The sequence below is a fragment of the Falco punctatus genome (genome assembly GCF_963210335.1).
Source record: "Falco punctatus genome assembly, chromosome: 5".
In the NCBI taxonomy this organism is placed as follows: domain Eukaryota; kingdom Metazoa; phylum Chordata; class Aves; order Falconiformes; family Falconidae; genus Falco; species Falco punctatus.
In genome coordinates, this window is record NC_137584.1 from 15,776,982 (window position 1) to 15,790,656 (window position 13,675).

General features: G+C 35.5%; 1 protein-coding gene across 5 annotated transcripts in view; it reads left to right on the forward strand.

Annotated features, from left to right (window-relative positions):
• Positions 1-13,675, forward strand: part of EYS (eyes shut homolog) — a 1,034,174-nt gene that overhangs the window by 281,055 nt on the left and 739,444 nt on the right. For all 5 annotated transcript variants that reach the window (XM_080388797.1, XM_080388796.1, XM_080388798.1 and 2 more), the window contains one exon: positions 9,484-9,588. In XM_080388797.1, coding sequence (XP_080244923.1) covers positions 9,484-9,588 — 105 coding nt within the window. The remainder of the gene's footprint in view (positions 1-9,483; positions 9,589-13,675) is intronic.

Consider the following 13,675-nt stretch of genomic DNA (forward strand, 5'->3'; position numbering starts at 1 on the left):
TAAGTCTGGAGCATGGAAGGTGTACCCTTGGTGGAAAAAGCTCAGGTCAGAAAATACTTAGGCAAACTGTATATACATAAGTCCATGGGCTTTGGTGGGATGCACCCACAAATGCTGCAGGAGATAGCGGATGTCATTGCAAGGTCACTGTCAATAAACTTGAATTGATCATGGTGGTTAGGAGAAGTGCCTAAAGACGAGGAAAGCAAATGTCACTTCTGTCTTCAAGAAGGGCAAAACGGAAGACCTAGAAAATTACAGGCAAGTCAGCCTTGCCTCAGCCTCTATGAAGGTGATAAGCAGCTAATCCTGGAAACCATGAATCACAAGAAAATCATGTGGAATAATGAACATGGATTCACCAAGGGTTAGTCACATTTGATTAACTTGATAAACTTCTACAATGAAATAACTGGCTTGGTATATGAGGGGAGAGCAGTATATATTGTCAACCTTGACATTAGCAAGGCTTTTGGAACTGTTTCCAACAATATCTTAATGAAAAAGCTGATGAAGTGTGGATTAGAGGAGCAGACAGAGAGACAAACTGAAAAATGTATGAACAGCCAGGTCCAGAGGGTAGTGATCAGTGGCATGAGGTCAAGCTGCAGGCTACTAACTAGCTGTGTACCCTAGGGATCAATAGTGGGTCCAGTCCTGTTTAACATCTTACAACATGATCTGGCTGATGGGGCAGAGTGTACCCTTAGCAAGTTTGCTGATGACACAAAACTGGGAGGAGTGGCTGATACATCAGAGGGTCATGCTGCCATCCACAGGGACCTTGACTGGCTGGAGAAAAAGGCTGAAATTAATCTTATTAAGTTCTAGAAACAGAAGTGCTGAGTCCTACATCAGAGGGGGAGTAACATCAAGCACCAGTACATGCTGGAGGCGGACTAGCTGGAAAGCAGCTTTGCAGAGAGAAACCTGGGGATCTTGGTGGCCATTAAGTTGAATGGGAGTCAGCAATGTGCCTTTATGACAAAGAAAGCAAGTGTCTGGGCTGCATTAGGTGTTTTGCCAGCCGGTCAAAGGAAGTGATGGTTCTTCTCTACTCAACACTGTTACTGAGGCCACATCTGGAGTACTGTGTCCAGTTCTGGGCTCCCCAGTACAAGAGAAACATGGAACTACTGCAGAGAGTGCAATAAAGGGCCACAAAGACAACTACAGGACTGGTGCATCTCTCTCATAAGGAAAGGCTGAGGGAGCTAGGGTCAGCCTGTAGAAGAGAATACTCAGGGAGGTATCTCATCAATGAATGTAAATACCTGAAGGGAGGGTGCCAAGAATGTGAAGTTGGATTCTTTTCAGTGGTGCCCAGTGACAGGATCAGAGGCAATGGGCACACACTGAAACACAAGAAGTGCTGTCTGAACATTAGGAAATACCTTTTAATGTGAAGTTAACTCATATGGCATAGGTTGGTCATGGAGGTTGTGAAGTCTCCATCTGCAGAGACATTCAAAAGCCATCTGGACACGGTCCTGGGAAAATAGCCCTAGGTGTTCCTGCTTGAGCAGGGGGATTGGACAAGATGACATTCAGATGTCACTTCCAACCTCAACCATTCTGTGACTCTGTGAATATGAAGACTTACTTTTATAAATGATATAATGATATATTAGTGGAAAATACTCTTTTTTAAAAAACAGGTTTTTATTATCCAGTGTAGTATTATATAATAACATTTTCATAGAAGCAAACTCAAAGAAAAAGGAAATTTCACAATATTACTTATTTAATGTAACTTATTATCACATGTACTGAATATATTGAATTCTGAATGATTTTTAAGAAAGTATAAACCACAAACAATTAATAAAAAGCTTTTTAAACTTACAAAAATCTTATCACTACCCTAGCAATTCCATTTTCATATAGTCTCCAAGGGTTTATGATCCTGGCATATTTTTCAGCACAGAACAAATTTGATGTTCAGTCATAACTGCATGTTATGAATCAATGAAGAGTATCTCAGTGTAATATTAAAAAAAAAACCACATTTCTTAACTAATTTATTTTTTGTGTGTGTGTTAGTTATGTTGTTTATCTGTAATTCAGCTTTCTTACAACTCCAGATGTACTTCATTTTTCTTCATAAATAAAAAAATCACTTTCAGATCAAATATCAAAGACAATAATAAACAAAGTAAAGAGTAAAACAGAAGTTATTGTTGTTCAGGGCACTGTGTCTTTGGGGAACTATCATACTTTGTGTACTAGGATTCATAGATTTACAAATAAGCCATGAGTTCGCAGTCACTAACTTGATTTCTTTCCTGCTAATAAACGAATCCCTGGGTAGTCTTTGATATAACATTAGAACCAGGTTTTATTTCAGAAGCAAAGTTTTACATAGGCAACTCATAGCTGTCTCTGTCTAGATGACTGATCGATCTGATGGGTATCAGCATTTCTCAAATGCATTACATTCTATTAGCTAGGGACCCCTTAGGCACTGTAATGAGATTTGTCAACATGAAAAGTGTGATCTGATTTGGTAAAAAGTTCATAAAAACTCCAGGGCTTGGGTATTTGCACAGTAAAAACAAATACTTTAAAACGTCACTTACCACAGGTTTTCCTTTTGAACTGTAAACTGTACTTGTGATGGAAGCTTTAATAGGAAGACATTTTTTAGATGTCTGGAGCACTCCCCACCCCCTACAAGATAATTTGGCCTATGTCAAACCTGGGGGTTGCACTATGACCTTTAAAATTGCCTAAATACATTTTTCAACAAAATTATCCCATCCTTTTGATCATGTGATGATCTTATGTATTACCCTCCCCTGGCTCAGTTCTTCAAATATCATCATTCTGTTCACCTTCAAAGTAATTTGCAGTCTAACCCTTCTTCCATACCCTTATGTTAACTCTGTCTCAAGACTTCATTGTTCAGCATCAAATTATTCCAGCTTTCATGATGACTGGTATTTCCAAATACCACTGTGCTTCATTTCTGGTTTAAAAGAAGCTCTTGTTGGAAGTATTTGAAAAAAGGCCATCCTTGCCAAAAACATCCTTCATTAAAACTTGTTTGTTTAGAAGTCTGCACAATTGTGGAGACAACTGCTGACAACTCTAAGTAGATCAACCATATAGCATCACTGGTTTCTCTTGAGGGTTTGTATTAGTAGTTTATTGATTGTATAGTTAAGATTTGGAATATTTTTTTATTTTGAATATACGCTGTATCTCACATAGCAGGATACTGACCCATCATTGCTTTACCCATGTGTAAGTAACAAATAACGGTATTAGAGCTCATCACCAATGTAGCCCTTAGACTGACTTTTTGAGTTTGACGTTAGTATGTTCTATATATGGTGCTCTTCACTATTCTCTCTTCAGTACTCCTCTTTTTGTCCAAAAGAGAAAAATGTCATGTGGGCATTTTTCATATTGTTCTATTACTTTGAATTTCTATGCTTTGTTTTTACTTTTTTATTCCCCAAATACATCAGACAAGTCCATGTAATGTTTGAAGTCTATCTAAGGATGTATTTAGGTGTTCGTAATTCCAGTAAGCTATTCACTGGTTTTAAAATGTTTGGATGATTTTAAAGAATTTCACCCTTCCGTGATAGATGTAAATATAATATCCCTGATGCCATTAAGAAAAACAAACCTTGAAGGAAAATAGTTGAAGTTGTGTGAAAACTAATCCTATTTGACACAAGTAAGTTTAGGAACGCTTAACCCCTTGTATAAATAAAGTCTAGAACAGCTGATGGGCACTCTAATGCATAATGAAGATTCACCCTACCAACAGGGAGCAGCGAGAGCAAGACTGCTTCATGAGGGGAGCCACAAGCCAGGTTCCAAGGGTAGCCCCAGTGCAGGCAGTGCCATCACTAAGCAAGGCACAGTCATGCAGCACCTAAACAGGGCAGGCAGAGCCAAAGGCTGGTAACTGTGTCCCTGATGAGCCCGAGGCATTGCAAACAGTGGATCCACCCACGGAAGCAAGTTAAAAGCATCAGGAGACAGGATCAGAGACAAAGCTATAATGCAGATACAAGGGGCCTATCCAAAGAGAAAAATTCCATAAAGTGTGGGCTGTCTCAAGTCCATTCTTGAGACAGGGCCAGAGGCAGGGAGGCAGGACAACAATATTACACCTTTTGTTCTCAGGTACATGGCTTGAATGCTTTATATTTATATACTTTTTACAGAATAGGGTACAGTAAAGCAGGAGTGTTGTTAAGACAACCTTCGAATATATTGTTACTCTTTCAGATCTTAGTTGAATTAAAAACAAACAAACAAACAAACACATCCTGATTTTTTCAGCAGTATTTCATTAAGACTATATTAGGTGGAATTTAAAATACTTTCCTTTTCATCTGATGTGGGAATAGAAAGATTCAGCATATATCTTGAAGTATTTCCTCAAGTAAGGAGTTACAGCTAAAAAACTAATTTTAAACAACCTTTTATTAATTGTGGTCATTGTGTCTGCCTTTGAATTGTCAAACTTTATATTCCATTTGCCTATAAAACAAAAGTTGGTATAAACTATGTAAATGAGACTTTGTATTTTGACATTTTTGCATGTGTTTTGTAATTCAGAGATGTTAATAGTGGTGGCAACTAATAAGAGCTACATATATATATATATATATATAAAAAATGTGTTCTACACTGGGAAAATAAGCTCTCAAATAAATTCCAGTTTTATTCTAATGTATGAATATTATATTTGGGAATTATAGGAAGTTTAAATTATTCTGGTATTTAAAAAATCAGTGTTATGGATATTCTGAAAAAGTCTAAAAATAATTCATTAGTATCAGATAAAGTGTGAAGTTAAGCTCTTTTAGTTAAGCAGAAATAAAACATTTAAAGTTTGAACTATTGAAAGGTGCAAATTTTCAATCTAGTCATCTTATAGAATTGCTCTTACTTTTGAAATGAAAGTATATTCAACGAGACTTCATCTATTATATTCATTCTTTGCTATCTTTGATCCCAGTCATACTTACCTGAGAACTTCAGAACATCTCCATTTTCTAAAAAAAGCATGATTTTTTAAACAGAGTAAGTTATGTTAGTAATGCTGGTGGAAGACTAAATAACTTCGCCAAATATTTTAGCATGAACCTACTCAGGTCCTTAGGGTATTCTCAAGACTTTTGCGCTCTTGCAGAGTAATCTCGCTCTTGTGTATCTATCATCAATATGCCTGTAGAAAATGTTGCTACTAAACATCAGGCCATGCAATTTGCAAAAGTGACAGACTTTCCTAAGGAGCTGTAATTATTCATTATATATTTTAAGAACACTGCAGTTTTATACAGGATAACGCATACAAATAAAGAGTTAATAGAAGTAAAGTTGACTCATGGTAATTTTTAACATTCCCTTTATACTTCAGAATTTGGTGACATGATCCTCATAAACTGTTTAGGAATTCAGCCCCTAAGCTATGATTTCTTAAAGATCTAATTAAATATTATGTTTTACTAGTAATTATTTTTGGATGTGATATATTAATATTAACCTTAAAAGTATAAACACAGGAAAAATATATATTAACATACTTTGATGTTGAAATTAATTTGTAGCCAAATAGTGATTTTTATCTGATATTCAAAGAAGGTTTTCATCATCCATCTCAAATGCATAGTTGGGATTAGCTGTGTACTGGAAAAAAACTGGCTTCTCTGTACGTGTCCAGCTTTTTTCATGTCTCAAATACTCAGAAAATGTGGTCTCAGAGTAGTTTCATAGATTCTTTTATGCTCTCTGAAATATTTAAAAAACCCTGTCCATATATTGCCTTTGTACTCTGAGGATATGAATTGTTAAATTTCTGTTTGCAAGTAGTTTTGGAATATGCCTATTTTCAGGTGCAACTAAAAGTTTAATGGCACTCCATGTTATGGCACATAACCAGAAGAGCTAGGTATTGTCTGCAGTACACAAAAAGCAATTACCTTTATTTTCACTACATGTACATTTGATTGACAGAAATTGCACTGAAATATGAAAGCTTTTCCAAGTTTTAACATGATTCATAGGAAGAAATGCATTTCTCCTAGCATTTTCAGAGATGTACAGAATTGCCAAAATGGCACTGTTAACTTTTGGATGAAAAATAGTATCAGGTTTTCATATCTGTAAGTAGTGTATATTTCAGTGGCTAGACAGCAAAATTAGAAGGAAAACAAAAATGATCTTTAAGGAATGGCGATACAGATGCATAGAAACTGAAGTCATAGCTGTGTATGTCAACAATATTGCAAGTTTGTCACGAAAAAAACAGTGAACTATCTGTATTTAATGTGTTAACAGCATTTTCAACTGAAATATTTCAGAAAGTTAGATATCTTTCTAAGTAATTCTGCAATTCTGCAATTATCCTTAGCTAGCACAACTTGTAAATCAGTGGTTTGGACAAACATTTTCATCAGTTGCGAGAAAAGTATTCTAAGTGCTTGATAATTCAGATGAGACTGAGTGACATGCAATTGCTTCTTTGTCAGCTGAAGTAATTTAGCTCTAATAACAGCCTCCAGCATAAAATTAGCACCTTTGTTATCAGAGCAGGGATTTTTTTCCCCCTATTTTCTTCTCCTAAGTGAAGAATGGAATTCATACACATCTAACATGGCTATAGGTAAATCAAAGCAAAATACCTGAAACCATTTTCTGGTAAACAAGTATAACATTTATCTCTTTACTGTACAGTATTAGTTTGGGCATTTGGGATTAGCGATCTACTTTGGAACTAAATCTTTTAATCTATGGAGTGTTGCAGTATAGATTAATACATTAAGAAAAAACTGTACTCATTGAAGTCTTAAAATAATTGAGGTTAGTGGCATGGTATCAGAAATGAAATTCAGTTTCTGATGCCACTGGTGAGATTTTTTTTAGCTATACATTATAGCAGATATTTATTTATTTCCAAACGAAGATGCAAAATAAGTTATCTTTGTTCTGTATCCTTTCTCATACTGACAGAATCATTATGCTTCCTGTCAGACTTGGAATGGGCTAACGAATGGCTTTGACTCCTTTCTCACCTTTTCTACACACAATCAGGTTTTGTTCACTACTCCCTAACACAGCTAAAGCTCCAATGTTCATCTCATGTTCCAAATTCCTCTAGCCTTCATTAATTCATCATCCTCTCAGGACTCCCCAGGTATTGTATCATTTCATATAGTTCAGTCAAAACATGGCCACAGAATTAACCTTTTGATCAGGTGTCATTTTGCTCTTGAATTCTGCAAAGGGTTCACCTTGACCAATACATGTTACTTTTTGTTCATTTTTGAAAATACTCCTCAGTTGACAGCTGACCTTTGTGTCTTTGTTCTTTTCTCTTATTTCTTACCATCCCATCAGGATTTCCAGCCTGAATGACCAATTTATGCTACTGTGAAAGAACTGTTGCAACTGCCTCTGTTTATTGTCCATTTCATCCCCTAAGGACTATTTTCTTGAGACTGAACACAGCATATCCTATGTAGCATTAAATACTGACATTTAGGGAACTGATTTTCATCCTAAACGTTCAGTTTAAAGTATAGGTCTGTGATTAGAAACCTACATGTAGTTGACTCATTTTCCTGCTGAATGCCACATCCAACTTCCTATCCCCAAAAGAAAAGAAAATCAAGGAAAATGCTTAAGAACAGTTCACAAGCAATTGCAGTTATACCTGTTACAGCCATGTCTTAACATAATGATGCTATCCAGTTCATTAAACATTTGCTGCCTTAGATTCAAGAGGGAAGAAGAGCCATCTTCACAAAAAGGCAGTAAGGAGTTCTCAAATATTGAATATCATGAGTAAACAAGGATGATATCATTTTATTATTCCCCTTAGAATTGCATTGGCCTTATTTTAACCTTTTCTCTATTGGGACTACACAACAATTCAAAGGAGGTGAAAGAATCTGTTTCAAGGAGTTTTTCTTGTACATGCTGCAACTTACCCATGGCTTCTGGCCAGATGATTTACTTGAGAGGAAACTGCACCGCTTTTCACTTGTGATGCAGAAGAAGAGAACAGATGCCAATGCATTTCCATTTATCTTCCTCAGAAGAAACCTACCATAATCAGGGAAATAACCATGGAAATGGATCTGAACTAGAAAGGATCTGAACTAAAAAACTTACAGAAAGCAAAATATCAGAATTAGATTAGAAAGGTTGCACATAGTGCTGTTGCCTTATCAGTACTTCAAAGAAAACTTTAAAAAAATGAAAGAACTTAAAAAAGGATTTATATTTTGACCAGTTCTGACTGTCTGTATTCCTCACCGGTGCCACAGCACACTCTAAGCAGCACTCAGCAGCTGCTCCTAACAGATAGCTTTTTAGTTTACTGAGTTACCTGAACTTTCCCTGGTCTCTCTTGTATCTCACCCATTTCATCCAGATATCTTGAAGTCTTATAGAAAATGCGGAGCATATTTAGAGGTAGGAAAAAAACCCCACCTAATAGGAGCCACTCTGTCATAAGTTTATGTGTGGAAGAGTACCTTGGTGCTACTATGGGCTTCTTCAGTGAAGGCCTTTTATATATAGCAGGATCACAAAATACAGATTTTGAGAGCTGTCGGTCTTGTTTCATACAATTGTGTGAGTGGTCATGTATGTGTGCTGCAGATAAGAGACCAAATATTTTCCCCAGTGCAAAGAATTCAGAGGAATTTTAGCATTCATTTTGGTTTTATCTTCTGTGAGGTTCGCAGAAAGCCCAGCATGCATCATAGACTGCTAGCCTGTGATAAGTACTGAACATACAGTTTGCCTCCATATTCCTGTGGCTGGAAATAGCTTTTCCCATTACAAATCAAAGCAACTGCTATTGTAGATTACAAATCTACATATTTCACTATACTGACTACCTTTGGTTTTAATTATTTAATTTTCTCTCACCTGTATTTTGCCTCATTAAACATTCTTCAATGACTTGATCATCCCCCTTCTTTATACTACATGGAGAAAGAAAAATATCTAGTATCATAGTACTGACAACTTTCTGTAGAACATAGGCTGAACTCTACTGTTACATATAACTGTCAATAAATTAGCATTGGCCTCATTTTCAGATGCAATGATACTTGCCATTCTTTTTCAAAGGAGACAGTAAGTGAAATGAAAGAAAATGATTGACACAACTGAACAAAACTTGCCTGAATATAGTAATTTTGTATAATGGAAAAGAGCTCCAGGATTATGCATGATCTCAGTAGGAAAGCTTTCTGTTTTCCTGATTGTCATACTTCAAACATTGACTGTCAAAATGGACTGTCCTGTAAACAATGAAGCAGAAAAATTAATGATACACAGGATGTCTATCAATATCCCTGTGTACTCACTAAATGCAACTTGACCAATGGTGTCAGCATTTAGACTGTGACAATCCCAGTCTTTTTTCATTACAAATATGTCTCTATGATTTGAACACATCAGCACATTTGTCTTTTTTTTTTTTTTAATCTAAAATTTCAGGACAGACATGTTCTGTTCACGTGAATGAGTGTCTAGACAGACCCTGTTTGAATGGAGGAACCTGCGAAGAGAGCATAAATGGCTTCAAATGTAATTGCCACTTTGGTAAGCATTTATAGCTTTTATACAATTGCTAGTTTGGAATAGTGTGTGTGTTCTATATTTGTTACTCGGGTGCTATAAAGTCTTACATGGTGAAACCATTTTGCTTATATTTTTAAAGGTACAGAGCTAATTATTTAGACTAATAGAAAGGAAAATTTTATCAATAAATATGCATGACAATTTGCTTATGACTGGTTTTTATAAACAATAGATCACTTACATTAAAAATTACTTGTAGCACTGGAACATAATGGTAAAGAAATATGATGGAACTGGAGATTACCAATTATTTAGTGTCTGTTTGTATAGACACATTACAGCAACACTTTCTTTCAAAAAAACTGTAGGGTTTTGGCAGCAAAATGTTTTGAAAGTGAGCAAAAATGCAAAATCCAGTCTTTAGAATCCTGTTCTGCTGGCCAGATTACTCACACCTAAAAGAACTGAACACTGCTCTAAATTATGTGTGACCACAGCCTGGTTGCCTGAGCATGTGCACTTTGTCCCACCTGAGGTGCCATTAAGTATCCAAGATACTGTACGATGCTGGAAGATATGGTACAGGAGATAAAGGACATCCAAGATGGATCAGGCCAAGTGGTAATTGAACTAAGTACCCAGTGTAAAAAGACCCAGCAAAATAAAGGGAGAAAGAAATATAATGTTGAAGGTTTTGCTTTGTTAATTATATGTACACTCTATAATTTGGGATTTTGCATGTTAGTGCATGTTGACTAAGAAAACCTAGAAAAGGGTGGCTTAGAAATTCATGACCCTAGAAATCCTTTGACCAGGATCAGCACCTTTCTCCATTTTCTATATCCATTGTGAGCAAAGGAAGCTGGGGTAGCAACTGGTAAGTTCATTCATAAATATGGATAAGAAATCACTGATAAATTCTAAAGTGGTTTTTGGTTTTGACGTGCATTTATAAGCTTACTGTTAGTGTGGAAAACAAGGTCAGAAAAACTTATTCTATATAGTCGTGGGCTAAGAAGACTAACTACTGGGGTGTTTAGAAGAGAAAATAATAGTGATCAGAAAATCTTGGAAATGTCAGAGTACTGAAACACAAGTCTCCGAACAACCCTCTCAAGCAAAGCAACTGATTTTTAACTTACTTAACATCAAGAGATCCTTAAATGCTTTAAGAGTGGTATACTGCTGAGTTGGGAACTGAAGACAATACAGATCTATGTCTTCAAAGGTAAGATGATGCCTTTGTGTTTTTTGCTTCATTGGGACAAATGTAGGCATGTGTTCAAGTTTTACTGATCAAGGGCTGTAGCTAAACATTAAACATCATCTTCTTTGTTGTTCTGAGATGGAGATTCTCACATTCAATGCGCTGCTTTCCTATCCCACGTTTAACTCTCACTGATGTTCACTAACACTCTTATATAGAGTGGGTTTTAGATGGAAGCATCCTGCACCTCCTTCCACGGGTCTGAAAGGACATCTTTTTCACGCAGCAGAATGTGTCAGTGATGATGGGAAAGGAAAATGTTCTTGTGTTGTCTTAGTAGGTCATTTGTACTTCTTTTGTTAAAGAAAATTCAGTCACTCTGTAGACAGGCGTTATCCAATTAATTTTTATTATCATTCACCGTGTGTGTGCCTGTGCGGTTTGAGTGTCTGTAACTATTCATTCCTTTGTGTTGTGCCTCTGAGGTTAATCCATGTATTCATCTGGAACAACAAGGTTTATGTCAGGAACTCATATACACTAGAAACTCCAAGTTTCATTTTTTTGACTCTACTAAAACACTGCCCATAGTAGCAGTTCTTCATCACCATCAAAGGATCAAGTAACTCACAGTAAACCAGAGGTTATTTGTAGAAATGATCAGTTATTTTTCAAAACAGTTAAAATGTTTTACTATTTGCAGCTACATCATTAATATAACAGCAAGCTGAATTAGAGAGAGGGAAAATTGTGTAGTGATGTGCATACCTAACAAAGAGCTGACAAAGGCATAATTTTGATCTAAATGTGATAGATTCCCTTTGTGCCCTTGGGTAAATTAATTATCCCAGTTTATATTCTCTAGTTGAAGGTATAGATAAACAAATGTAACCATATCACAAAAATACTGCAATGATTGAATAGATAATGTCTGTCAATTGACTGAAAACAAAAGTCACTACATTACTGGATATTTTAACTGCTAGTTTGTTCTACAACAAGTATCACTTCAATAGATAAGACAGATAACTTCAGCTGATCCTTAAGTGAAAAAAGACAATTTATGCCTCCATGCTTTCATTGACAACCAATCTTATATTGCATTTCTGAAAAAAATTATGTTTTGTTTATCAGAGGATCTGTAGTTGCTGGCTTTTAGCAGGTAAGTAACAGTAAATAAATAAATAAATAATGAAAATGTCAGACAGATCACACATATTCAATAACAAAACACAAGGGAGCACAGGGAATTTGGATATGCCCTAATGATCAATTTCTTTTAAATGAAAATACTTGTACCTGCAACTGTCTGCTTGACTAGACAACCAATAACTTCTTATTTCACTTCCTGTTTTTTTATTCGGAATACATTTTTATTCATTAGGTAGATGGCTGTTATCTTTCCACTTTTCTGCTTTGGCCACTTTTGTCTGACAGTCTCTGGCTACATCTTATTTTTTGGTGCATGGTGATGTCTTCCAAATTAGACCTCTCAATATTATCAAATACACTACAATGTATATACATTAGAATTTAATAAGTGACTTTCTTCAAATTATACCATAACAGCAATGCCATTTATTCAGGGATATGAAAGCATAAGTTATCTTGATGTACAATTTGGAATGAAAAGGATGAATTTCCTTTTAATTTTCCCTTCAGAAGCTCTTACTTCTAAGCTAAGATAAATCTGGAAGGACTCTTGAAGGGTTTTGTATTAGCAGTGGGTGAAAATAGCTTAATGAATGATCTTGGCTTGGCTTAATAGTGAAGACATGCTGCATAAATAGCAAACCTGTATGTTTTGAAAGGAAAGAGGTTTTGTACGTTCTTTTATCCTACAGTTTCTTTATGCAAAGTGGATGTAATACTAGGAATTTTGATTATTAAGAGATATGTGTATTTTCAAAAACTTATGTGGTTACACATGATACATAATGTATCTGGAAATGCCTAGCTGCCCCAATGGGAATGAGAACGTGATGGAAGAAAGGCTCGATTCTTCACTGTACTGTGTGGTGCAGACATTTGGTTTGATCTGAAGAAAGCAAGCTAATTAGCCAGATTAAAAAGCAAGGTTCATTAACCCAACAAGAAAGCTATGATAATAGTTACACTGCTTATGATATTGAAATAAGCTTTTTCAGATATTGTGTCTTTATGAAATACTATGTTTAAGAAGTGCAGAGCTACTAATACATTGCCATTGGCTGGAGTTAAGAAAATTCCGTTGTTAGAGAAGATGTATAGACTGATCAAACTGCTTTTGGATGATATTTGTGGTCTTCCACTTTAAATTTATTAGAGTTTTAAGTGGAAATGCATGTAAAATGAGCAATGGGACCTCTGTTTTACCAGGTCAATCCTCCAACAGACCAGGTTCCAGTCTGCCATATTTATGTCTGTATGAACTTTCCAAGACAGTCTATATTTTTAGAAATTGTCATAAATGCAAGTGTGAAGACCTCAGTATTTTCATCACTGGAAACTCAAAAGTTGTTGGTTGTTGTTTTTTTTTTCCATCAATAGTCTGTGTGTTAATAGAAACTAAGGCACAGTAACATTGCACGCTTTTGTAATTAGTACAGAGGAACTACTGAATGAATACTGTTGGATGCCTCCAAAACGAGAATTTTCTTACAACACTGATGTTCTTCACTGTGTAGGTACGTTTATATTATGTTTTAAAAGACAGAAGTATTTGAATTTAGCACAGCACCTTCAATTTTCCATGAGTGCAAGTATTTTTTTTATTTTGAGAATTTTTTAAAAATTTATTCAAGTTTTTACTAAGCATGTGAAATATATTTTCTATTTCTGAATTATTTATGATATGTCTATCTCATTTTAATGACTCTATAGAATATTAGTGAAAAAACTTATTTACATCAATCATAAAAA